Source organism: Scleropages formosus, chromosome 19, assembly GCF_900964775.1.
Source record: "Scleropages formosus chromosome 19, fSclFor1.1, whole genome shotgun sequence".
In the NCBI taxonomy this organism is placed as follows: Eukaryota; Metazoa; Chordata; class Actinopteri; order Osteoglossiformes; family Osteoglossidae; genus Scleropages; species Scleropages formosus.
In genome coordinates this window covers 24,355,751-24,383,672 of record NC_041824.1, presented here as the reverse complement: position 1 = coordinate 24,383,672, position 27,922 = coordinate 24,355,751, and the positions used below count along the sequence as shown (strand labels likewise).

Here is a 27,922-nt window from a genome sequence, read left to right as displayed (position 1 = left end):
CGCGCGGTCCTTCCTACCTGCAGCCCACCTGTGTGCCGCTGAACGGCAGCGGGCCCGTTCGCCTTGCTCGCGCGCGACCGCGCACGTTACCTGGGCGGCGCAGAGAGGAACGGGCTCATCATCGAGCGCAGCTGGACATCCTCGTCTGTGGTGGCATCTGGAGCCCGAACCAGGGCTGGGTTCGTCTCGTCCACTGGAGCCAGGGGAGCAAAAAGGTAACAAAGTGATCGCATCATTATTATAATATTATTACTACTTTGTCGGTAAGAAGAAAAGGTGATTTCAGTCGCCCGCTTGCGCTTCGTACTGGAATGTTCATATTATCGGCGCGCAAATCATCGTGATGTCGTTTACTTTCATCGTGACGCGTTTTGTTTTGCAGCACGTTTGATGTAACTCCGCGTTACAGTATCGATACTATCGTTCACTGTACTTGTATTTGTACTCTTATTCTGCGTTATTCCGCACACTGTTACACAACTCCACTTTACTGACATCCTCCTACTTCAATAAGTGTGGAATTGTCGTTTTCTTCCACGCTGACTGTGCTGCGGTTCCGCTTCTGATCCTCCGACTGTTTGCAGGAATCGGAATGATGAAGAGGGTTTTATGCCGGTGTTCACTTTATAATAATTGTTTCATAACTAACTCCTTTTGCAGAGAGAAGAATGACAAGAGCTGGGGCGGACAGTTAAGGGTTAACGGGCTGTCCGGGGTTCGGCTTTACAGTGAAATGTACGGTGTTCTTCTGTACGGACAGTGAGCTGTGTTTGGGACACCTCCACCTCCAGACCGGGAGAGGTTTCACTGATTATTAATTTTCATAACGCATGTTTCCATACCTGGGAGATGATTTTGTCCAAACATGGACCCAACAGTAGCAGCTGCTGACCTGTGGTAAAGGAAGTACCTTTTTCACCCATTTCTATATTAACATTATTAACAGTATCATTTTTTATTATTATCTATTATATTATCAACAATAACAATAGGGGCAGCTGGTAGCGAAGGAGTTTGAACTGCTTCATTTGGACCCGGAGGTAGCAGGTTCGAATCCCACCTACAGTTTAGGTACTTACCCTAAATTGCTCATGTAAAATTAGTAAATAGTTGTAACTTAACGTTCTAAGTTACTTTAGAGAAAAGTGTCAGCTAACTGAACAAATATAATAAAGTATAAATCTGTGCCCGTGCTGGTAGAATGATTGTTGGTTTTCAGCACAAAAAAGGGACATAGATTTAACCCATATTAAGGTAAAACATAAATATGTAAGAAGAATGAAAAATGCAAACATCACATTAGTGAAAATGAATAAAATGAGAATATATTTTCAGACCATATTTTTAGAATATTTTAATGGAAAATTCCTGGGGCAGAAAAGACACAATGCTACAAACCCTTCTTAAATCATATTACGTGATGCTCTGCAGATGACTTAACATTATTAAATGCGCCATCTGTGTTTACGTGAAATCTAAGTGTAATGTATAAATGTGTTTATTCACCAGTGTCACTAATGGTAGTGATGACTCCATATGCTTATGAACAAGTGTCAGTGTTCACTTTTGGAGATGAGCGATGTGGCATTTCTTGCCTCATTGGCTGACTGAACAAATAACAACAACTCACTTTAACATCTACAGTTGGTAGAAAGAAATTCGCCACACTTGTTTGCTTCAAATGTGTGGAAAATTCCACAAAAAATGTCTCTATCAGTATATTGGCAGCAGGTGGCACATTGGCTAGGCAGTCGCACTGAATTCTTAAGGTCGCTGCTTGGAATCCCCATCCTGCTGTGGTATCCTTGATCGAGAATACCGTGCTGCATGAATGGGTAAATCGCTGTAAAGCTGCTTTGGATGAATGTGTCGTCTGAGTGAAGAATAAGAATAATTGTGACTGTCGGCACCAGAATTTCAGAAACATGGTGAGAGTGGAGAGGTTTGAAGATGGAACCACAAAAACTACCCTGTATTATGGCGTCCTTGATGGCCAAGTGGAGTTGGCCACCTTTTAATTGTTCTGCTGTCGGGGGAATTGATGCAGAACTGCTGAATGAGCTCAGAATTCACTGCAAACCACTCAAGATCTTTATTTTGAGCTTCTTACCCATTTAACCACATCTCTCCCTCGTGCATGAGGTACTTCAGCCTATTATGCGTGAAGTAACCTGACTAGAGCTCAAGTTCAGCTGTTTTTTCTTTTTCTCTGCTTACAGCAAACAGGCATGTTTGACTTTATGTTAAGATCTTTGTTTTATATTGATATTTCTGTTCTCTGATTATTGCCTACACAGGATGTTTTGCGCGACTCTGGTTTCATCAGTCCACCCCCCCACTCTGCTGATTGCTCAATTTTCTGTAAAACGTTGCTATAGAGCAGTCTCGCGTATATGACTGCACTAGGCATAATGAAATTACACTGGAATGTTTGTGACTGATGTCTTTGCCTTTATCACAACTCTGCAGCTGTGCAAAAGTCAGGTGCAGAGAGACATGGTACAGAGCAAGTGTACAGAAGGTCACGCTCACGACTGTCGGTCCATTTTTGGCGATTGGTTAGTGACGCTTCCTGTTTCTCAAGTTTCATGGCACTGCTGTGTTGTATTGGCGTGCATACGGATCGGTCATGCTGGCAGGAGCTTCCTCCAGAGCCCTGACTGCTCTGAGGTGGGTGCTGGATGGTGGTGCTAGGAGGGGGTCATCCGATCCCACGTGACTCGTGCTCTTTACAGTGTCTCACTGAACCGCTTGTCCCACACGGGGTCGCGGGGAGCCAGAGCCTAACCTGGCAACACAGGGCATAAGGGACACACCCAGGACGGGACGCCAGTCCGTCGCAAGGCACCTCAAGCGGGACTTGAACCCTAGACCCACCGGAGAGCAGGACCCGGTCCAACCCACTGTGCCCCCATTGACATTGTAACGTGTTTTGGAAATCAAGTCCGATGAAATAAAGTCTGCCGCTCATGCATTTATACAGCATGGACCCTCAACAGTTTCCTAACACAACACAATGGCTGAAACTGCTTCTCCCGAGCAGGGTCGTGGGGAGCCGGAGCCTAAGCCGGCAACTCAGGGCATAAGGTTGGAGGGGGAGGGGACGCACCCAGGACGGGACGCCAGTCCATCGCAAAGCACCCCAAGTGGGACTCGAACCTTAGACCCACCAGAGAGCAGGATCTGGCCAAACCCGCTGTGCCACCGTGCCCTCTTTCACTTGCCTAAAGAATGCAGAAATTTCAGCATGCAACTGATATTAAAGTGATAAATGTCATGTTTTGTAAACATTGTCATTGTCACCTCGTGGATTTCTCACATCTGCTGTGCAACAAGGTGCTGGAGGTGTAGCAGTGGATTTATTTGATCGTGTACCATGAACTTGTTTGGCCTCATTCGGCATGTCCAGGTTGGGTCTGACCAACACACATCAGAGGAATGTGAAGAACGGCTCCCAGACGGACACGTGCGAGTAACGATCAGTGCTGGAACGGCTCTCGCAGGGACGAGTGCGGCGATGATTCAGCTCGGCAGATTTACTGACACTCGAAATAATGGCACAGGGAACGGCGAGAGCCACGAAATTCAAGGATGTAGAAACGATGTGCTTAGCAAGTCTTTGTATCACTGCACGGTCTGAAACAAAACCACGGTTCATGGGAAAGAGACAGGTGGTCCCAGAGGGGAGAGGATGTCATGAAAAATCGGTTTTACACAAGGCCGATACAGCTGGTCCCCAACTTCCGACATATATGACTAAAGACGACCTGGACTTAACTACAGTCATTTCATTAACCTTTTTATATGATTTTTGACGTCTGGTCATAATGTCTAACAACGGCTGTTCCATCTAATGCACAGTAACAGCAGTTAGTGTACAGTAAGTGCCAGCTGGCACCCTATCTGTCATTGCTTGGGTCTCAGTCGCTGTTTGGGTGTCTAGTAGCGATAGCATTTTGTTTACAACACTCTTCGTTTGAGTTTCCCTTCACATTACTCTTTATTTGGAATGTTGAGCAAGGGACAAAATGAGCACTCTGCTGGTGCTGAAAAGAAAAAAGCAAAAGATGTGGAAACGAAAGAGAATAATTGTGCAGCGTGAAAAGTGAATTGTAGTACTGCACTGTTTGGTTTTATGAGTATTAGTACTCTATATCAGCGTTACTGTAACATAAGTAATGTGTGAAATTAGTGGAAAAACTATAACAAAGTCCTTTTATGCAACAAAGCATTCATGCATGTTAATTGTTTGTAATGTGTATCCTTTGGTTTGTATAATACAGTATCGGGGGATTTGCAGCTCGTGATGCAGTCGACTTGGAATGGGACCCGTCATAAGTAGAGTTCTGGAATATAAGCAATACCTTCAGGGCTCCCCATAACGGAGTCCTGTGCACCTAAAAATCACCACAGTACTGTACTCCTTTTTTCATACAGTAGGGTTATTTATTAATCAGCACACTTGTATTTTCCATTTGCTTTTATTATTACTTTTATTATTTTCTTATAGCAGACTGTTATTATTTCATTTCTCGCACTTTCCTCTAGGGTGACATAAAACGTTAAGCTCCTTACAATGATTTTCCCATTTATACAGCTGGGTAATTTGTACTGAAGCAAATCAGGGTGAGTACCTTGCTCAAGGATACTACAGCAGTGGCAGCGGTGAAACGTTTGTTGTCGTGCTGCAGCGTCAACGTGTGTGCAGAGTCAAACACTCACTCCCTCACTCTGCTTGTCCTCGTCAGGGTCATGGCCGTCCGGAGCCTATCCTGGAATCACTGGGCACAAGCCTGGGACTTCTGTGAACGCAGAAAGGTTCAGCTGCTAGAGAAGCTGATGCAAACACGATCAGTGACTCAGCTGTAAGGATGATGACCATCAAGGGTCGTGTGTCAAACAGCTGCCATTGCTGCCTTTCCGCACAGTCAAGCTGTCATCCAGAATGGCAGCAGTAAAGCACCTAAAGGTGTGGACTTGTTTCGGCAACAATGAAGAGTCAGAACACAGAGACACGCTGTCTTGACAAAGTTTGTGTTTTTAGTTTAAAGTGCTTTTGGCTTTAATAATGAGAGAAATTTGCGTAGGTCCGAGGGACTTTGATTTTTACTGGTTCTTAACTGGAGAGTATACCGGCATCAGCGGACCAGACACCAAACCTTCTGTGTAAAAAAAAAAAATTCATGTGCTATGATGGAAGGAAACTGAACACATCTGGTATCTCAGGAGCATTCCTTAAAATTTAAAACACAGTTTTACTATTTAAATTTATTGCACTTTAATTGGGGGGTGCAGTGGCGCAGTGGGTTGGACCACAGTCCTGCTGTCCGGTGGGTCTGCCTGCCAGGGTGAGATGGAGAGCAGCTATAGGCCTGTTGCCTAGCAACAAGAGCTTAGAGTGGTGCCAAAGGGTCATATGAAGTGGAAAGGTTTGTACGGAGTTCTTGAGAGGTCACGCCATGTGTCAGGGATGGTGAACCAGGGCAGGTTACCATGGTATACCTGAAAAAGGCCCCGTCACACATCCAAGCCAGGAAGAGAAGGTGAAACGGACTGTGTCTGTAGCAGAGAACGGAGGATTTGTGTTGAGATTATTGTTTTTTTATATTGTTTCTGTAAATGAAGTTTTCCCTGAACAGCCTGACATTTGGTGAGGCCTTTAGTTGCACCCGCTTGATATTTCTCAGTTGGATGATCACAGCATCACAGAAGAAGAAATTTTATCTTTTAATTGAGTTGCTGGAAAGGTCACTGCCTGGCAGTACTTCTTCAGATATTTGTGTTTTCTACACATGAGCTCAGTTCCAGAACGTTCTGAAATGTGTTCGATGTGACTTTTTTTTTTTTTTGCCATCCACCTTTCAGTGAGCTCAGTGGGATTTGGTTTGTACAGGTTGCAGAGTCTTTCCCCTCAGCCAAGTGTGTATGAACTGAACAAGCAGTGGGTCACAATTTAAAGGCTTCCTGGGTAAAGCCTGGGCTCAGCCTGTTTCAGGAAACTTTTGTACGTTTCTGAGTGCGGCCAACAGCAGAACGACATGGAGGGGAAACTGGTCTGATGAGAGGGCAGTGGCAGAAACAGGAAGTTTGTGGTTGGGCTGATGCACTCATCTTGGAGGTTGAGGGAGCTTTGGGTTTCTCCAAAGACCTGAGTTGGTGCACAGAGGTGTACCCTCTCACCTGCGCAGAAGGTGCTCTTGCACTTCCAGCAGAAGTGCTTCCCAGCCTCGGAGAATTCTTACATGTACATTCATTGATATAGCAGACACTTTCCCCCAAAAAGAAGAACAACTCACTAAAAAAAAGTGAATTGCACGATCAGATGGAGAGATACAGGTGCAGACACGTGATTCTCAAAGTACAGGTTGCCCGATGCCACCGTTTAAACCAGCATAAACATGGGTGGCTGTATACAGAATTGGTAGAGAATACGATTCTTTTAAGTAGAACAAATTAACGTATAGCATTCATTGAAATATGAATGTAATTCTGACAGATGATGTCAGGCAAATTTATGGAGTAGATGGGAGATCCAGAGAGAAGTGAGTCCGAAAGAGATGCGCTTCGAAACACTTCTTGAGTGTTGAGAGGGATTCAGCAGCTCTGAGTGACAGAGGGAGGTCATTCCACCAAACTGAGAACCTTCATGCTTTTGATTTTGGACCCATTGCACATGCGACCACCAAGCAGCCAGAGATGCAAGAGCGCCTAGTGTAGTATATCGAACATCATAATTTGTCTTGGGCAAAGGCCTCCGCTCGATACCAATTAAAAACAGTAATAATTACTCACCAGTGTCACTGAAATCCTTTGTCATGTGTGAAGGAACAAACGAACTTTCTCTGCTTGCAACCTTCTAGGGATATGTCAGCGCCTGTTCCGCATGCCGACGGGTTTACCTTGTTTACCATGAACACAGACGACTACTTCTATGTACTTCATGGCTGAATTAATCAAGAGCCTTGACATTTCCACTAATCTATTTCTGCATAATGTATGAGGCAGGTCTGTACTATTCCTTCATCCTGAATTTAATCTACATTAATTGATGTAAAATTTAATGCTGTTCTCTACAAAAGATCCATTTCAGTCTTGCACAACGTTGAGCATCGTGTATTTCCTGTAGTCAAACATACCATTAGGTGACTGTTTACTGCAATATTTTGTGTTACTACACTGAACTCATTAGTTGACTCTGTTTACTGCAGTATTTTCTCAGTTACTACATTAGACGACTCTGTTTACTGTACTGAATCAACTTGCCGTGACAATATATGCTTTCTCTTGTCCCTCGGCTCTCTGATGCTGGATGTATTTAATTTTTCTTCAATGTGTACTCATTGTTTGTCTCTTTCTGCCATCACCCATCCTGCCCCCACTCAGACCCCCATCCCACAGTTTCTTCACTCACCGGGGTTACTTGTCAAAGATCTCTCCTTGTAGACCTCTGTGGCTGCGCCTCCTGGTTGCCCCCGGGATGCCGGCACACAGATGTCACTGACAGGAGTGTTTGGGGTGCTGGGGAAGGCATCAGCTGGTGGCACAAGTGGGTGGGTGGGGGGAGAGGACTGGAGTGTCACCTCAAAGGCATGGGGACAGGCACCGCAGATAGAGACATGCTTGTTTTGCAGCCTTCCACTTGCACACAGTTGGATGTGCAGCCCATTTATGCCCTTTCAGTTCCTCTGGTCCTAATTGTCAAGCATGCCATGTGACTCTTGCAGTAATTACCACATGTGTACAGCCCTGGCATCACTGCGCTGCTGATAATTAGAGCCCTTCTTGCTCATCCCTCCATCCATGAGGCCAAGCCCCACTCTGCCATGTCTGAGCTCCCTCTTCAGGGAGACCTAACACCTTCTCTTCTCAGTGCAGAAGTGTCCCAGTGACCTTGCTATGACATTTATTTGCTTAGCTGATGCTTTTCTCCAAAGCAACTTACAATGGATACTATGTAGTGTTACCAGCCCACACACCTTAGTCACCATGGTGACTTACACTGCTAGATACATTACTTACACTGGCTCACTGATCCATACATCAGTGAAACACACTCTCTCTGTCACTCACACACTACAGGTGAACCTGAACAGCATGTCTTTGGACTGTGGGAGGAAACCCACACAGACACAGGGAGAACATGCAAACTCCACACAGACTGAGTGGGGAGTGAACCCACATTCTCTCACAGCACCCAGGCACTGTGAGACAGCAGCACTACTCGCTGTGCGACGATGCCACCACTATGAACAGCATGCACTTTGTTTCTCACAAAAAAGAGCATTTTAATCATATGAAGACATCCTCTGCGACTGTCAGTTCCCTTTAAAGGGCAACTTCCCATGTATCCAAAATGTGCCCTTCTGTGTTACACACACATTCTGACCTCTCGTGTCAAACTGCCTGGAGAGAAACTCATTTCAAAAACCCTTTCTCTGTGAACCTTTAAATGTTAAAGAATTTCCAGTTGACATGGTGGTTCTAGAACTTGTCTACTGTGCAAGATATCTTAAAATACTTTCCCATGGTGCTTCTGTTTGCTAAAAATAACACACAATCTAAAGCACTTGTATGTACTGCAGTTATCTGGACTATATATACAGCCAAAGAAGAAGTATTACTAAATAACACTGTAATAATATTACCGAATATTGGGCTAAATGGGGAGCACTAATATGACTAAATGGGTGGCACAGCAAGCAGTGCTGCTGTCTCACAGGGCCTGGGTGGTACGAGAGGATGTTGGTTCAGTCCCCCCTCAGTCTGTGTGGAGTTTTCATGTTTTCCTTGTGTCTGCGTGGGTATGGATGAGTGATCCAGTGTAAGTGGTGTATCTAGCAGTGTAAGTCACCTTGGTGAATAAGGTGTGTGGGCTCGTAACACTACACAGTATCTGTCGGAAGTCACTTTGGAGAAAAGTGTCTGCTAAATAAATAAATGTAAATAAGTCAATTAATGGAACTGCCTACAATTACAGAAGGATGAAAAGCCAGTTTTGCATAATTAGAAAAACTGCATTTACCATTTAATTTTTAACACAAATTATTATTTTGTTTTTCATTTTTTATTAAATGATTACTACCTTGCTAAATTTATGTATAGTACCTTTTCTGTAACCTGGTCAGCTTCACATCTGCACAGACATGTCATCTCATCCCCCCTTCTCATGTGCATTGGTTCAGAACCTCACGCATTTTTGTGGAGCTTGAGAAGATCAGACGCACATTGCAAGGTTCCTCTGTGGTATTTTTTCAGTAGTTGGTAATATCTCTCCTTATACATTGAAAACACATCTTTACCTAAACCTGGAGATGCTGCAATGTAAGTTTTCTACTAGTATAACCTGGAATTTGGTTCTACCTTGGAATGTTTTTGTTCGGTTTGTCTTTCTTTATGTACTGTGTGTGTGTATATAATATATATATATATATATATATATATATATATGTATACTTCTTTTTCCCCACTCGCCCCCCCTTTTTTGCGGGCAGTCTTACTCCTTCAAGCTCGGGTCCTCTACCAGAGGCCTGGGAGCTTGAGGGTTCTGCGCAGTATCTTAGCTGTTCCTAGGACCGCGCTCTTCTGGACAGAGATCTCGGATGTTGTTCCCGGGATCTGCTGGAGCCACTCTCCCAGCTTAGGGGTCACAGCCCCAAGTGTTCCGATTACCACGGGGACCACTGTCGCCTTCACCTTCCACATCTTTTCTAGCTCCTCTCTCAGTCCTTGGTATTTCTCTTGCCATCGCTTGGGATGGCGACATCTATCCCTACGGCTTTCTTCCTCTGTTTGTCCACAACTACTATGTCCGGTTGGTTAGCCATTACCAGTTTGTCAGTCTGGATCTGGAAGTCCCACAGGATCTTAGCTTGGTCATTCTCGACCACCCTTGGGACTTCCAGCCCATACTCGGCACTAAGTATCTCATCAGTCGGGGCCATCTTCCTGATGTAGTCAAGGATCTTTGTTGTTTCATCCTGGATAGTGGCTCTGACACTCACTAGTCCTCGGCCTCCTTCTTTCCGCTTAGTGTACAGCCTCAGGGTGCTGGATTTGGGGTGAAACCCTCCATGCATTGTCAGGAGCTTCCTTGTCTTGATGTCAGTGGCTTCTGTCTCCTCTTTTGGCCAGCTTATTATGCCAGCGGGGTATCTGATGACCGGCAGGGCGTAGGTGTTGATAGCCCAGACCTTGTTCTTCCCATTCAGCTGACTTCTCAGGACTTGCCTTACTCTCTGCAGGTATTTGGCGGTTGCTGCTTTCCTTGCGGCCTCTTCATGATTCCATGCAGCTGCGGGATTCCAAGGTACTTGTAGCTGTCCTCAACATCTGCTATGTTGCAATCCCCTCAGTTCTGACTACCTTCCCTTTCTTTGTTACCATCCGGCTACACTTATCCAGTCCGAATGACATTCCGATGTCATTGCTGTAGATCCTGGTGGTATGGCTCAGGGAATCGATGTCTCGTTCACTCTTGGCATACAGCTTGATGTCATCCATGTAGAGGAGGTGACTGATGTTTACTCCATTCCGTAGTCGGTATCCGTAGCCAGTCTTGGTGATGATCTGGCTAAGGGGGTTCAGGCCTATGCAGAGCAGCAGTGGGGACAATGCATCTCCTTGGTAGATGCCGCACTTGATGGTGACTTGCGCAATTTGCTTGGAGTTGGCCTCTAGGGTTGTTTTCCACTGCCCCATTGACTTCCTGATGAAGGCTCTTAGTGTCCTGTTGATCTTGTATAGTTCTAATCATTCCAGGATCCATGAGTGAGGCATTGAGTCATAGGCTTTCTTGTAGTCAATCCAGGTGGTGCACAGGTTGGTGTGTCTGGTCTTGCAGTCTCAAGTGACTGTAGCTACCAGTAGCTGGTGTTTTGCTCCTCTGGTGTTTCTACCGCTATGATACCTGAGAGCAGCTTCCATGTTGTGCAGAGGCAGGTTATCAGGCGATAGTTAGATGGGACTGCTCCTTTCCTATTGCTCAGTCTCCAACCTTGGTGGGTTCACTCTCATGTTATTGCCTTCTTGCTGCCTTGATCTTGGCCATGGAGGATACTGCTTCTTATGCTTGGTATTCATCTTGTATCCAAGCATTTAGCAGACGCTTTTCTCCAAAGGCGACGTAAATCTCAGCAAAAATACAAATTTGTGCATTTCATTAAGAGAAAGAGACATAGTTGCAGACATGTGACTCTTAAGCAAACCTAGTTTGTTGCTTTACACTTGATGCACCACTGTTCATCAATCGAGTAGGTGCATAAAACACAGGACAGATGACTCTTGATCACCTTACACTGAAATATTTAGTTTTCGCAAGTATTCAAACCCCCATTAATACTTGGTAGAGCCCCTTCTCTGCAAAAACATCTTTGAGTCTTTTTTGGGTAAAGATGTCCTTTGTATATTGTGTGATTAATTTGCTCCATGTTGTTCAGGTTGCTTGGATGACCCTTGTAAACTACAATTCTAAAAAATTGTCACAGATTCTCACTGGGACTGAGGTCAGGACCTCTGTACAACAGTCACCTTTTTGTTTCTGGGTCACTCCAATGTTGCTTTGGCTTTTTGCTTAGGATCACTGTCCTGCTGAAAGGTGAGCAAGTTCCTAAGGTTTTTTCCTTTTTTTAACCAGACTGAAGCAAGTTCTCTTATAATATTTTCCTGTTGTTTGCTCCTTCCTTGCTTCATGTGATTTTAAGAAGATCCCGATTCTCTGGTAACGAAAAGCAGCCCTCAGCATGATGCTGCCACCACCATACTTCACTGCATTTTGTTTTCATGCAGCATGTGCAGTTTTAGGTCTGTGCCACACAGTGCTTTTGGCTTAAAATTCCTGAGACACTTCCCTTATTCTTCTCACAGGATGATGCTTGGAGTCCAGTTTCAGGAGCTCACTAGTAAGCTTTACTGACATGAGCACAGAACTGAGTGAGTGAGAAGTAGGAGAGAAAATGGCAAAATACAGAGATAGGCAGTAGAGATGCTCTAATTCTGGTCTTTGGTCCTTCTCTCCTCTTCAGTCAGCCCTTTTCACTGTAAACAGATGGCATATTCTTTAAGTCAGGCATGGTTTTGGCACAAAACACGTGAAATTCTATTACAGCCATCCTCATTTGCACTGCAGGCTAGTTTAAAAAGTGCAAAATACACTTCTGCTACTTGTGTCTTCTGTACATACCTTTCTTTTCCTATATTTGTGCTCCATATGGGTAAGAAAAAACCTGAGGAGATGCGCTAAGCTAGCTGAAGCTAACAGTCCTGTTGCCTGTGTTTTGCTGTGTTCTCTCAGGGACATGGACCCGGTGCAGAAATCCCACCGAGATGCTGATCAAACTGAACAGCACCGTACTGGATCAGGCTCTGTGCCCCCAGGAACGGACTCCCCAGCAACTGCCCCGGTACCCAAAGCCCCAGCTAGGGCCCGCCGCCTGGAGCGTGCCCCTGTAGTGCAAGCCTCCTCTCTCTCTTTGGAGCCTAAGCCTGAAGAAACAGTGGAGTCAGAGCAAGATGTGACCGCAGCACCGTCCAGCACCAGCCAGCCCAGACCGTTGCCGCCGGATGGCCAACCAGCACCTGCCAAACATTCTGGGGTGGTCGAGTCTGCACTCAAGGTCCCGGGGACAGGTGGCAATGTGGGCCCTCCTCACCACCTGTCTGGAGCTCGCAGCCCCATCTCAGTGAGAGCTGCCTCGGTGCCGCAGCCACCGCCCTCTAGGCATGTTGAGACCCACCTCAGTGCCCAACCACAAAGGGCACTCTCTGTCGCTGGCACTGCAGACACCCAGCCTCAGGTGGTGGAGGACTTCAGGTGAGGAGCCCCTCATTGTCCATGTCTAGCACTCTTGATGACTGAGAACAAGGACCGCTTGCTGATGTGTGCAGTAAAGCAGCGCCGTTTGGATAGGGGCCAGAAAGCTATCACTGCAGCCCTTCCTCGGACAGTCTCTGAGACGTAAGGCAGTGTCACCATTAGCACTAGAAGTCAATGGTTCTATGTAGTGAAATGAGTATGACCATTATTAAAGAAGGAAAGAAGTATTTGATACTTTAAGGAAATTTTTGAAGGACCTTTTAATGATAGTTTGCTCCTTTTAAACTTGTCATTATATGGGGTACCAGGTGGCACAGTGATTAACACTTCCAGCTTCCACTTGAACAATCCAGCTTTGAATCGCACCTCCTGCTATAGTACCCTTGAGCAAGGTACTAACCCTCAATTGTCCCCGTAGAAATTGCTGTGCTGTATAAAGCAATAAGTAGCTTTATGTTGCTCAAGACAGAAGCACCAGCTCAGTCAATAAATATGCATATGTTGTATCTTGAAGATGATCAGAAAAGCATTTTGTTAATGTTAGACTATTAACCCAGTTGAACGTGTGATACTTTTTCATCTGCTGTATTCATTTTTATCTGTCACATATTCTTATTGGCACAATATGAAAGGTTGTTATTGACTGTCTAATCTGGTAATCAGTGTTGCTGTAGGTGGAACTCCATTTAACAGTCTCCCCTTCCCTGATAGGGTGCACATAATCACATGGAACGTGGGGTCTGCAGTGCCACCGGATGATATTACTTCCCTTTTGGGCCTGAATGTGAGCGATGGGAATACTGACATGTACATCGTTGGGTGAGTGTTGCATTTCTTTTGGGTTTCTTGCGCAGCTCTAACTGTTACGAATCCCAAAGGTCTTTCGCTGCTCTTGAATGACCTTTGTTATTATATCAAGGGAAAAAGTCAACAGAATCAATGACTGCCATTGTAGTCTTGCTTTCTGCTGTAAGTCTCTCTGCAGAGAAGTGAGCTCTTGAGTGTCTCATCCGGTACAAAAAGTGGCACACGCCTGCGTTCTGACCCGTGTCCTTAGCCGAATATGTCTGTCTCTGCAAATCTTAACTAGCACTAGTCTTTCAGGAGCGGGAGGGCATGCGTCAAGTCTAGTCTGGAGCCGTGGCGCTCATCCAGACACGGTAACTGCCTCACATCGTGTTGCTCAGTGTGACAAATAGCCACAGGGAGACAGAGAAGAATGATGGAGAACACGCACACTCCGCTCTCAGTGCATCTTGGGATGTACGGGGAGGCATCGCAGACTGCGTAAGCATAATTAAAAGTGATCTGGAAAAACAAGACACTGTTCCTTTGTAGCGATGAAGCCTTGAAGTGGCACAAGCATGAGCTGGATTTTCATGATTACGAAGCGATAAGGAGACTCAATTTGCCGAATATCTGCGAAGGCTGGAGAAGGTTGCTCTAATAATCTATTTTGGTTCCATGGAAAGATTTATATCTCATGTTGTACTGTTGTGCCACATCCTCCCTGCACCCGTTCCTAGGTTTTCATTTCACATCTGCCCATCTGCCCATCTCCTCCCCCCCTCCTCACTCTCTCCTTTATCTCTTTGCTCTCTCTCCACTTTCCTCTCCTGCTTTCCTCCCTTGGGCCTCCGTCATAATTGTCTGCTTTCATACTCTTTTCTCATTGCTACAGTTTCATACCTCTTTCCCTCATTTCCTTTTTCTGCACCCCATGCTATCCCACCACATCTGCCCCGGTCCATGTAATTACCCTCAGGTCTCACAGTCATCATCTTCAGGGTCCCTGTACTAATCCTCGGCCTCTTTCCTCTCTCCCTCCTACTTTCAGGCTGCAGGAAGTGAACTCCATGATCAACAAGCGTTTGAAGGATGCCTTCTTCACAGACCAGTGGAGCGAGGTTTTCATGGATACACTCAGTCCCTTTGGATATGTGTTGGTCAGTGAGTCTCAGGACCCTGATGCTGCTGCTGCTCTCCGGCCCTGGAGAGCATAGTAAAGAGCGTGTTATTTGGCACAGCCGCCCACTGGTGGACATAGATCAGGATAGGCTGTACCTATTCTATTCGAATGGAGTATCATAGCTCAGATGGAGTATCGCTGTTGAAAAATGATGGTTATGTATTGTTGACAGAATCCTAATTCTGCACTCTGTTCTATAGAAAAACACTTATTGGTAACAGCATAAGGAAAGACACTCTTGATAGCATAGCACCCATAGGACACCGGAAGACATTGGCAGTAGGATAAGTGTGTTCTGTGCTCATCGTCTATATATGAATTATAAAACTGCTACGCTGGTAAGCACAGAATAAAATGCGTGTAAATAACCCCTTTGAATGCTCAGCCTCAGTCTGAGGGTCTATTCTGCCCAAGCTGTGTTAGTGCAGCTGTTTTTCTTTCCAATGCACATCACCTTAAAAAGAGGGTGATAAAAATAGAGGCAACGGAAAATGTTTAGTTATTCGTGTGCCGCTTCTAGGCTTGATTGCACTCGGGCGTTGAGGAGACTGCTGACCTAAGGATGATGGCTTATTGACAGCGAGTGTGAGCGCACCCCCTAGCATGCTGTGGCTAATGTGCAGTGTGCTGGCACAGCTGCTTCAAGGTTGTAGGAACAATGTGAGAATGTTCTTGTTAAATGGGGATGAGAAGGAGACTGTACGCCCATTTCTTGGTTTACGAATCTAATTCATTCCTGGATATCATTTATTAGGCAAAAATTTGTAAAAGGAAATTAAGAATAGCATTATTTCTTATGGGAGAATTCTAACATGATCCAAACAAGGCCAACTGTGTACACTCAAAAATCACCCAAACACCAAAACACAGTAAAAATATTATTCCTGCTATTGTTAACCTATTATTGTGAGACAAAAAGACAGTGAACGTCCATTTCGCTCATGCTACGAGGGAAGGGCCCTGTGTGAGATCTAGTCTCCACCCCGTTGGCCGCTCACCAAACGTTACTTTCCACTGTGGGACTGTAACCTGGCTTCCAGCCTGGAGGCAAAGCGCACACAAGCAGGGGACTGGCCGGGATTGATCGGCCCCCCAGAAAGTCGATAGACGTTCTCTCTGCGTCCCCCCCCAGGCACTGGACTGCTTTCCCTCTGTGATCACTAGTGCTTGTGTTTCAATCTCGTGTGCCTGCTCCTTCTTCCCAGCCAGCCTTACTTCCTCCCCCCTTCACTGGACTATTAAGATTCACATTGGCCCCTTCAGAGAATGTCAGCAAACCCCTACAAATGAAACCGTCGAATTCAGCTCTAGTCAACAAACAAAATGCTGCAGCTACATTCCTCGGAACCTGTCCGGCCCATCAGGTTCAAGACAAAGCAGTTCCATTTAGGTCTCTTGATGGACTTCAACAGAGAGCTCAACATACCCCCATATGCTGGTATCCAAATATAATTCCTTATTAAAAATCTCACTGTGAGGCGAATGCCCAAATATCAACAAATCCATTCTCATTATTTCTTATGGGACAAATTGTAGCGCGTTCCCCGCTCGAGACAGATTCACTCAAAAACGACTCATGTCATAAGGAATATAGGTGTGTTGTGGTGCAGCCAGATGATGTTGTCATACACCACGTGGATGAGTCGTCTTTAGACGCTATGAACAACAGGACTCAAAAAAAAAAGTTAATGGGGTGATTGTCGTAAATCTGGCCTGTTGTAAATCACATATGTCGGAAGTGGAGGATCAGCTGTATTTGTTCTAAAGCAGCTCAAGCCAATCCAGTAATACACCACTTAGTGACAGCAATGGGCCAAAGAGCCCCTTGGTGAAGTACGTTTCCAGCATCGCAGGCACATGTTGGCCAGTAGATGGGCCTTAGCCCTCACTTGGCTGCCCCTGTAGAATCGCAAGTAATTGCATAGCCAGGAGGGCAGCTAAAATCTCACACGGACAAGCACACACTGGGGACACACGCACGTACAAATGATGTGTGTCTCCCTCCCACCCCTCGCCAAACAACCACTTCTATCAAAAAGCAGGTCCTTGAAGTCCTGGACAACTTCCCTCCTTGCGAAACGTGGTTCAGTAGTGCCCTCCATGGCGCTCTGAGTCAGAACAAGTGTTTTTCCTCCCTGCCGTCCAGTTTATGCTTCAGTACAAGGAATTACGCAACCAAGTAATTCTAATAGCAGCCTCCAATGAGAGTAGGCTCTCTAGCGCTGTGCGGCGAGGCCCATCGCTTCCCATCCAGCAACACGGCACAAGAGGGGAGCAGCAGACTTGCAGAGCAATGGTCTGGGAGGGTGAGTCTGGGCGCTTCATGACCGGAGAGAAGAGCTCCTCCAGCTCCTGTACAAAGTACCCATGTGGCCTTCAAAACAGATTACGTCACTTGATCTGTGTGTGTGTTGCCCGTTCTCAGTTCACATTTGTTTCTCCTGCTGGGGTGACGTCATACATGCTCTTTGCCTACATATATTTAGGCTCAGATAGACTAAAGTTGGGGCAGTTAGAGCTCCTGCTTTCCACCCAGGTTCGAATATCACCTCCTTGTCTACTGCCACTCATTAAGGTACTTATACTGAACTGACACAGTAAAACTTACACAGCTGTATAATTGTGTCACTCAGCAGAAAAGAGTGAGCTAGATAAATAAATGTGAAATATAAAATAAATGTAGATTTAAACAGGTTCTGTTTGAATTGGAATCCCTTTGTGTTTTCCAGTAGAATGGCTAGTCCTTTATGGCACCTCACCCGAGACGCACAGAGAGGTTACTCCTTTGCATTTCTCACCGGCATCAGCTTTCGTTCTTTCATTGCACTTTTGGAAAAGTCGGATCAAATTCAAATAAAGAGGAAAATGAAAGGGTGATAAATGATATTTGAATATGGTTTGAATGACTCCATTCACAGGGAAACAATGAACCTGTGCTGCCGGAGCTTTGCTATTATGCCGTTGGAAAAGAGCTGCACCCACCATATGCTGATGTCCCTTAAAGTAAAATGCAAATCCAAGTGCAGAGTGAAATGAACAGTGAGAGTGTAGTGACCATCACTGCAAAGAGAACAGCTGACTTGTTTAACATCATCAAAAACATGCATAGTAACTCTACAAATTGCTTATGGTAACATACATAGCATAAGTGTATGGTGTAAGCGGGGCGACGTGGTGACTCGGCAAGTAGTCCTGCCACTTCACAGTGCCTGGTTGGTCCAAAAGAACGTGGTTTTCATCCCCACTCTGTGTACGGTGTTTGCATGTTCTCCATGTGTCTGTGTGTGTTTCCTCCGGGTGCTCTCGTTTCCTCCCACAGTCCAAAGACATGCGGTTCAGGTGAATTGGTGGCATTAAAGTCAAAGTCAACTTTATTGTCATTCCCACGGTATGCTTAGAACAAACATAGGAGTGAAATGGCGTTTTCTCCTGGACCGCGGTGTGGCATGGAGGACAACGTACTGTTACTACTACAACAATTTACAGTAACCAACTACCAAATTGAAAACATCGTGGGATAAAGTCCGGGGGTGTGTTCAGTTTTAATAAATAGAAACGCAAACAGATTTAAAGTGGTAGTGCAAAAAAGTGAGGTTTTTTTGTGTAATTATTGTGGAAATGAGGGGTAGTGTGACCTAATGTAGGTCGATATGGAACGTACTAGAGAAATACAGCAGCTATACTTGGGGTGGTCAGTGACATGAGAAGACAATCTCTGCAGACTGTCTTAAAGTGGCTGGTGTCATTCTGGATGGGGGGGGTGTGGATGCAGAGGTCAGAGTTCAGAAGTCAGGTATGTTAAGGGTGGTAGAGGGAGTTCAGGATCCTTACAGCTTGCAGGAGAAAGCTGTTGCACGGTCTGGTGGAGTCGGCTCGTATGCTCCTGTATCTTTTCCCAGATGGCAGGAGGCTGAAGAGGCTGTGGGAGGGGTGTGTGGGGTCACCCACAATTTTGGAGGCTTTGCGGCCACAGCGGGCATGATAGATGTCCTCTAGGGAGGAGGTGGGGTACCAATGATCTTCCCAGCTGTAGTCACTGTATGTGGTTCTGCGGTCAGAGACATCCCGTACCATGCGGTGACACAGCTGGTCAGGATGCTGTCAGTAGTACCCCTGTAGAAGGTGCGCATGATGTGTGGTGGCACTCTCGTCCTCCTCAGCCTCGGCAGGAAGTATAGGAGCTGCTGGGCTTTCTTGGCCAGTGAAGCAGTGTTGGTGGTCCAGGAGAGGTCATCGGTGATGTGCACCCCCAGGAATTTCTTGCTGCTCGCTCTCTCTATGGCAGAACTGTCGATGGTCAGTGGGGATGATGTGTACAAGCTCTCCTGAAGTCAATGACAATTTCCTTCGTTTTTCCCGCATAGGGATTGGAGATAGGCATAGGAGATTGTTGTTCCTGCACCACACAGCCAGTTGGTTGACCTCCTCTCTGTATGATGTTTCATCATGGTTGCTGATGGAACCCACCACAGTTGTGTCATCAGCAAGCTTAATGATATGGTTGGAGCTGGATCTTGCGGTACAATCATGAGTCAGTAGGGTGAAGAGCAGGGGGCTCAGTGTGGTGGTGCTTGAAGTTCTGCTGCCAATCTGAACTGACTGAGGTCTCCCGGTGAGGAAGTCCAAGATCCAGTTACAGAGGGAGGTGTTCAAGACCAGCCGGTGCAGTTTGCCCGCTTGTTGCTTAGGGATAAGGGTATTGAATGCTGAGCGAAGTCAATGAGCAGCATTCTGACATAGATTAATTAAATTGCCCATATTACACATCACACAAATACATACTCTACACATCTGCACTAATTGATCCCATGAACTGGTGCACCATTCCTCATCGTACCTGATCACAGAATTTAGGAAGACAACACATGCGCTGTGAATGCTGTTAGCAGCACTTGGACTGAAGGCAGTCCTTCACTTCCTGTTTACATTTTGTCTGAGTGCATTTTGCTGCCAACTAATGGCAGCCGATGGAAACGCAGGTCATTATTGCCCTTAGATTTTTTTAACAGAACACTACACACACACACACACACACACACACACATTGTCTGAAACTGCTTGTCCCAAGTGGGGTCGCAGCAAGCCAGAGCCTAACCTGGCAACACAGGACGCAAGGCTGGAGGGGGAGGGGACACACCCAGCATGGGGCACCAGTCCATCACAAGGCACCCCAAGCAGTACTCAAACCGCAGACCCACTACAGAGTGGGACCTGGCCAAACCCGCTGCACCACCACACCCCCCTTAACAGAACAGTAAGGAAAATGAAATTACAAAATAAAGAGGGGAATGTTTGTTTCTGTGAACACTCGTAACTACTAATGTTTGTAACACAGGTACCAGTTTAATATTGTGCAGTTCCTTAAACTCTGTCCCTGTTCTTTGTACACAACCACACTTTCCCTCATACACCACTTTCTTTCTTTTTACATTTACATTTATTTATTTAGCAGACGCTTTTCTCCAAAGTGACTTCCAATGAACTCTATGTAGTGTTACCAGCCCACACACCTTATTCACCGTGGTGACTTACACTTCTAGATACATTACTTACACTGGGTCACTCATCCATACATCAGTGGAACACACTCTCTCTGTCCGTCACTCACACACGCACTGGCCTATTTATGTGTACACAGGTGGTTTCATGTATTACTGACATTACACAAAATTTTTGTCTTGTTTTCCTCCCCTTTTCTGTGTATAAAACCTGCTATTAGATGATCAGTCCCCCCCCCCTTCAGCCTTGCGCCCTGTGTTGCCGGGTTAGGCTCCAGCTTGCCATGACCCCGCGTGGGACAAGCGGTTGTAGACATTGTGTGTGTATATAAGATGATCAAAGATCTTTCTTGATTTCTTACTGTCTTACCGTCCTGCAGGTGACATCTGAGCGAATGCAGGGGATCCTGCTGCTGGTGTTTGCCAAGTATTACCACCTGCCCTTCCTGCGCGGAGTTCAAACTGAGACCACCCGCACTGGCCTGGGGGGCTACTGGGTGAGTGAAACAATGACACGTGCTCGGGGTTCGGGGGTGAGGCCCGTGTGTTTCGGTACCTCAGTATTTCCTCCAGAAAAGGTATGGCATAAATGCATCCATTACTTTTGTGTGCATGGTAATATCTCTCAGCAGTTATACAGCATGTACAGCAATATGCTGTATTAGGTTATTTTTAATGCACTGGCCTATTTATGAGGACCTTGACATCTATTCTAGGAGTCTGTGGAGTAGAATTGCATATGCGCCAGATAACCACACTCATTTGTTACTATTCAGTTCAGCCTGTTTCCCGTCTCACCTGCATTTGTCACCCTCCCCAACCCCGGCCCTTTCTCAGGGGAACAAGGGAGGCGTGAGTGCCCGCATGACCATATTCGGCCACTCGGTCTGCTTCCTGAACTGCCACCTGCCTGCGCACATGGAGAATTCGGAACAGCGCATGGACGACTTTGAGAGCATCCTGCAGCAGCAGCAGTTCCAGGGCCAGACCGCCACCAACGTGTTGCACCATGAGTGAGACCCTTTTCCCCCTCCCTCTCGTATATAAATTCTCCTGAAATATTTTTCTGTGCCTGCTATTCCTTTTCCCAAAGTGGCATTTATTCCATGCGGTATACTGTATTAGACCTGACAGGGAGCCTTTTGCCTTGTTCCTCTCGTGCAGCGTGGTATTCTGGTTTGGGGATCTGAATTTCCGCATCGAGGACTACGACATTCCATTTGTGAAGAATGCTATCGACAACAACAAGTTCCCTCAGCTATGGGAGAAGGACCAGGTGAGGGACAAGATTTCTGTACTTTTCTAAGAAAGAAGACTGTCGCTGCTGTCACTGCTGCTGATGTTGACTTCGAGGAGTAGTAGAAAGCCTTTGAATAAGGGGCACCCAGCGCTGTCGCATTTACACCACTTGTCTTTGGTTTTACATTCACTGGCGGGAATGATGATACTTGTTTTCCTACATAGCTGAACATGGCTAAGGAGAGCGAGCAGCTGTTGGAAGGGTTCCTAGAAGGACCTCTCAAATTCCCTCCAACCTACAAATTTGACGTGGGCACCAACACATACGACACCAGGTGCGAACTCCGTTACACTTTGCGGGAGCCCGCTTGTTCTCACTAGAACACATAAGGGTTCAGTATCAGGGCTTACGATACACACGTTTCTGATTCAAGTCCTGGTGGGGTGTACTGTTAAACCCTCCCCAAAAGTACTGCTCTGCGGTTGTTAAAAATACCAGTAAAAATTCTATCCGGATCTACGAATGGGGCAGAATAAAAACTGTCATTGCATTAACACAACTATACAAGCAGTGAAGCATTAAAAAGATTAACTGAGCCACGCGGACAGTTCCGTGTGCGGTTTGTCGTTGTGCATCAGTTATTATTCGTGATGCATAGAAACATGTAATTAATATATACATGTGCTTCCTCCCTCCCAGCGGTAAGAAGCGAAAGCCTGCCTGGACAGACCGCATCCTTTGGCGTCTGCGCCCGGCATCCCAGATCCCCCCCATGAAGAGAGGCCTGGCGTCAGGCCTCACCAGTGGCACCAGGGTGGCGCAGCACTTCTACCGCAGCCACATGGAGTACACCATCAGTGACCACAAGCCTGTGTCCTCCATCTTCACCTTGCAGGTGGATGTCAGCCCTGCGGTCCCTGGCCCTTCATTAGCCACCATTACATTAACTCTTAACCGTTAAAAGCCTGAACTGGTGGATTATCAAAAACCATACTCGGATAAAAGCATTATTACGTTAAAAATATTACTCAGGTAAGCTTATAAAAGTTTCCTTGAGTAGAAGCAGAAAAGTATCAGGTCGAAAAAAGTGACATTTTACTTTAAATTCGAATTAGGCTTCTAATGTGCTGAACCACTGATGTTTTAACACAGAGAAAAACTATCTGTGTATCTTTTCAATGAAATAAATTACATTTATATGTACATTTATTTATTCAGCAGACACTTTTCTCCAAAGGGACTTCCAGTTAACTCTATGTAGTGTTATGAGCCCACACACCTCATTCACCGTGGTGACTTACATTGCTAGATACAGTACTTGCACTGGGTCACTCATCCATACATCAGTGGAACACACTCTCTCTGTGACACTCACTATGCTGTGCCAGAAAAAAAATTGATTTTGTTAGTTAGACTGCCCATTTCTACAGATGTATAATTTTTACTGAAGCAATTACTCAAGGGTGTTAACAGCTGGAGTGGAGATATAAATATATAAATTCCTGTGCTTTGATTGCAAAGGCAGAGCTCAAACCAGTACTCGACCCACTGACACAAACATTAGAACATTATCATAGTGAACATTTGTCATAAGACCGCACCACACTGGTTGCACCGTTTTCTCTGCAGAGGGAAATAGATAATTCCCCAAAATTCAGCAAAATGAAGTTAGCCAAAAATACAACATCTGTGCTCTGCCATTGCTGATCGTCACACACTCTAGTTCACGCAGCACATGTATTTATCATATAAATCGGCTTGTCACTTAACATAATGAACTGATATTTTCCAGTTTTCCAATAAAAGTTTGGATGTTCGCTTGCTGCTCTGCAAGTAACAGTTATAAGCAAACTGAAATACTTCAGCAGCACTCCAAAAATATGTCAGTCATACTTTATTTCAATAAAATGAGCCCTTGTTTTAAGCTGAATGAATTTTTTTTGTTCCTATTGAAGATTTAACTTTCTCTTCACTGTTAACATAGTCCATACGTTTAAATTAATAAAACAGGCGCAGCTCACTAAATAACTGAATTAAAAAACACTTAAGAACTGTGTGGTATGTTTTAATATATTTTTTTATATAACACTTTTGTGTTTAATAAAATTCGACCTCACAATGTGAAAAAACTTACTCTTGTGAAACATATTTAAGTTTTTTCTCTGAGTTCCTTCCCACTGCAGTATAGCTGTACAAGATTGAATTGAATTGAATTGAATTGAATTGAATTGAATTCGATTGGATTGGATTGAAATTGATTTGAATTGAATTGAATACTTTGTCATTGTAATGTTGTGCAAAACAACAAAATTATAATGGTATTCCCTGAGTTCTTCAGACAGCAACATAAAACAACAATATAAAACGCAACCACTTAAGTATAAAAATAGAAAATTAAACAATTTAAGCAAAATAATAGAGTAAAACAGTTTGATGGATGAACGATGACAAATGAAATCAGCATTAAGTGTGCACCATAAGTGTTAGTATTTCGGGATACATTGTGCCCAGTTGGATTAAATCGACTTGGTAACTGAGAACCCCTCCTCTGTACAGTTCCCCTACAAGGTGGACGTCCCCTGGGTGACGCTCATGGTGGAGGACGAGTGGACCAGCGTTTCCGACGCTACAGCCCGCTTCAAGGTGGTTCCAAACTTCTCCCGTAGTTCGTGGGATTGGATCGGCCTGTACAAGGTATCAGGGTGCTAGTTGTGTAGCCCTGCACAGTGGTGTTTCGACTCAATATTTAAGTATGAGTGACATCGCCTGTTGAGCGGAGCTGCTGTTGTTCCGTTGGAGAACATGATTTACAAGAGAATTTAACCCCAAAAAATTAATTTGTGTTCCTGATCACAGGATTCCCCACGTTTGCGGTACATGAGCCTTGTAGAAACACTGACCCGTTGGCGGTCAAACAACGTCGCATCATTTCGGATGCTGCGCTTGATGTCTCCATTGATGTCTCGGTTGTTCACGTACCGGATCTTGTGCGTGTAACACAGAGCTGTCGGCTCACTGGACCCCGAAACACTAGGGCACAAACTGTGCTCCTGAGATGCCCCTAGAGCCCTAATGCTGTTTCGCGTAAGAGTCGTTGGGGTTTTCTCCAGTCGTTGCTGTTTCTTTCTCCAGGTTGGATTCAAATACCATAAGGACTACGTAGCATATGTTTGGGCCAAGCAGGAAGAATCCGAATTTCTGACACAGGAGTACCAGGTAGAGAAAAACCTAAGGCAAACATGAAATCCACATGTACCTCGTACACTGTACCCACACATAAATGTACCTGTCTTGAACTGCAAATGTGTATGTGTGGTAAAACAAGTTGTCGCTTTCATTTTCTATCATCTCTTGTTCCCTCCTCCTTTCTTCGCAGGTGACCTTTGCAGAAGAGGATTTGCCCAAGGGTTCAGGAGACTACATCTTGGGTTACTATAGCAACAACATGAGCACCATTGTGGGCGTGACTGAGCCCTTCCAGGTCATGACCTTGTTCCTTGTTCTTCTCGAGCTTCTTGTTTTTACCATCTGCAGGCTTGTTGTCGTATAGCTTAGCTCTGAATAAATGAAACTTGACTGAGCTCATGCTTTGGCCATTGTTTCTAAATGCATAGATTGGAAAGATATTTCCAAAAAAGGGTGAAAGAAGGATATACAAAGCCATTAACAAAAATATGTTTTTGTCTTTTTTGGCTTGTTCATGTACCCTGATGTTAAATGGCAAACTGAAGTGAGAATTTAATTGAATTGCTTAAATATTTCCCTCTAAATAATTAACGGTGGAAAGTGATCACTTGGTTACTGGATGCTCATTTCTAGAGTTTCAGAAGGAAGCCAAATTAGGAGCAAACTGGCACGGAGCTGCACATTCCGAAATGTTACCGCCTTAAAGCCTACACCAGCACTTCATAAGAGCCCAGCCAAACCTCAGTGATCAATAATTCATCTGGCATGAAAAGCCACATACGGCGGTACCATGGCTGCGAAGCGCGGTGTCATAAAGCAGTTCCAATTGGTTGAATTGCAGCTGTTTGTCCATAACACCCACACACACACTTTCTCGCCTACAGATCCAGCTCCCCAGCTCCAGTCCGGCCGTCAGCCCCTCGGACAGCTCTGACTTCAGCTCCGAGGACGACAGCACTATGGGCCTTCTGCACCCCAAGTCCCGCAGCCCCAGCCCCGGGTGCGCCAAAGGGAAGCAGCGCAGCAGGCGTAGCCGCAGCCGCAGCCCCGCCCTGCCCCGGCTGCAGGGCCTAAACCTTGCTCGGCGCAGCCCCTCCCCCCATACCCTGGCTTCTGCCAAAAAGGAGCGTCTGGTCTGTGAGTCTGATGGCTCCCCCGACCTCCTCTCTCCCTCCTCTAACCCGAGCGGCACCTCGAGCCCAGGCCACGCAGGGGTTAGTGCACCGGAGGCCCTGATCGCCTCCCTCAGCGGGGAGCAGGCTAAGGCTTCCAAAGAGGCTGCCGACCCTGCTGACGTGCAGTTGTGATGTTCTTTGCGCTTGTGCACTGAACACAGTTGAGCTCCGACGCCACTTTCACAAGAACCGTACGCCTCGTGTCATGCGAAGCATCTGCACGAATTGCAGCCTCGTTGCGTACAGCCCCATTCCTGGTTACTGCACCTCTGCTGACATGTTCCCCATCCTTTATTTACTTTCCTGTCACATGGCATTTTATTAGCGTTTCTTCCTCATCACCTGGAGCCGCTCGTTTGAATAAAAGACATTCAGTACACGCCGGAGAGACGCGCAGAGCCCTCAGCCAAATTCAGCCGTTCTCAGGTTTTTCCGATCAGAACGAGACCGACGGATTGTTCATACAAGGTAGCTAACCCACGTCATTTGTGCAGGGATCAGTCTCGTGGCACACATTTTCAGAGCAGGTCTTGGGCGTTTTCGTCTACATGCTTTTCAAGGCCAGGACATTTAGCTAACAACATTTCTGCTGTTGTAGATGTGCAAGTAGTAGGTCCATAGATTGGTTAGTTGGTCTGGTACCATGTAGGTCATCTACTTTAGACATGATACTTTTTAAGCTGAATAGGAAAAATGCTGCAATGCAGTTGCAAAATGCAGTTTGCCGCGGGCACAGTGTTTCCTGTCGGATGTAATACTTCCTTTTATAAATGGACACTGGTTTTGGCTCCTTGGTAAAACTATGAATCATTTGGCGTTCAGGTGGAGAACATTTGTAATCGGGACCAAATTTCTTGGGCTGACTTCCAGGGATACAGCACCCCCCGACAAGGTTGATCCTCATTGCACTTGGAAAAGCCATGCTGAGAATAAACGGTGGCTTTGTCTTAATTAACTTAATCAACATGGCTGTATAAGTGGAAACAACTAATCTCTAAAACTGTTCCTGTCCCATCATGTCCACCCAGTGCCTTCCTCCTAGTGGCTCCTTGTAATTCCAGTGGGTCCCAGTATTGGTCAGTGATGGTGTGGTTCATAACCTGTGGAAACCCCATCCCCCCAGATGCCATGTCCCTTCAGACTGTGGTTTCAAGCTGTTAGTGTAGAACCAGGACACGCTGTCCGGATATGTGTCCCCAGCATGTTAGAGAAAACCTTAACTCTGTGTGTATGTGTGTGTTTTCCTGTGGCTGTGTACGACTTGGTACTGTGTTTTGTGCCGTGCTGTTGCGGACGCTCATTTGTGAAAAATTAAAGATTCTAAGGATTAGAGTTTTAAAAAAAGGTACACATCATTGTTTAAATAGAGAGGAGACTAAAATGTTATGAGAATGGAACTACAGAGGGTGTAACTGCTATAGAAAGAGACAAGCTGGAATTTTTTGCATTTCTTGTTTTTACACCCTATACGCTGTATACATTTGTACCTCTTGTTACAAACATTTGAGTTACAAATTTTCCAAGATACAAACATTTCCTGTTTATTTTTTCATTTTTGTTTGTATTTTCTTCCCTGTTTTGTTTTGTAAAATATCTCAGTTGCAGAGTGAAAATACTTAGATAAGACTGAAAATAGAGGGCACAGCGTCTCAGATGTCTGGAGGTACGATTTCAGTCAGTTTATTTTGTAATTTTATAATTGATGTGTCCGAGACTTTTACAGAAACTACCCGGCGAATACATAAAGTTACCTGTCATTATGTTTTTGATTGGAAGCTGTAAATGAGCAGATACTGACCAACATGTTCGTGAAATGCATCGATGGCTTCCTTGTGGTCACTTTTGTGGAAGTTTACCCTGAGACGCATTGTGTCCTTATAAGGGGAAACACTTCAATTTATTCTCCGTTACAGTGCAAATCACCCTACTTTGATTCCTTCTCCTGAGCCACCTGGCTCAAATGTATCAACATGAGGTTGAGCAGCTCATATGTTTTTTTTTTTTTTTAATATTAAATTTTATTTAAATCACAAAGACTCCAGA

General features: G+C 45.4%; 1 protein-coding gene across 2 annotated transcripts; it reads left to right on the top strand.

Annotated features, from left to right (window-relative positions):
- Window positions 1-146: 146 nt before the first annotated feature.
- Window positions 147-27,922, top strand: inpp5jb (inositol polyphosphate-5-phosphatase Jb). 2 transcript variants are annotated; one of them, XM_018749023.2, is made up of 13 exons: window positions 147-215; window positions 12,290-12,808; window positions 13,523-13,630; window positions 14,649-14,757; window positions 20,659-20,775; window positions 21,116-21,291; window positions 21,443-21,554; window positions 21,743-21,852; window positions 22,218-22,413; window positions 24,075-24,212; window positions 24,651-24,734; window positions 24,895-24,999; window positions 25,589-27,922. In XM_018749023.2, exons 2-13 carry the CDS (start codon window positions 12,294-12,296, stop codon window positions 26,009-26,011), a joined length of 2,193 nt encoding a protein of 730 aa, XP_018604539.2. In that variant the 5' UTR covers window positions 147-215; window positions 12,290-12,293; the 3' UTR covers window positions 26,012-27,922. The 2 variants fall into 2 exon arrangements, with proteins under 2 accessions (XP_018604539.2, XP_018604540.2); XM_018749024.2 differs by lacking the exons at window positions 147-215; window positions 12,290-12,808; window positions 13,523-13,630 and adding an exon at window positions 14,044-14,098.

Excerpts from the sequence above, each read along its gene's own strand:
- inpp5jb (XM_018749023.2), top strand. The coding sequence starts at position 12,294 with ATGGACCCGGTGCAGAAATCCCACCGAGATGCTGATCAAACTGAACAG. Across the intron at positions 21,292-21,442 it reads ACCAACGTGTTGCACCATGA|CGTGGTATTCTGGTTTGGGG; the intron begins GTGAGACCCTTT and ends CCTCTCGTGCAG. Across the intron at positions 22,414-24,074 it reads CCTCCATCTTCACCTTGCAG|TTCCCCTACAAGGTGGACGT; the intron begins GTGGATGTCAGC and ends TCCTCTGTACAG.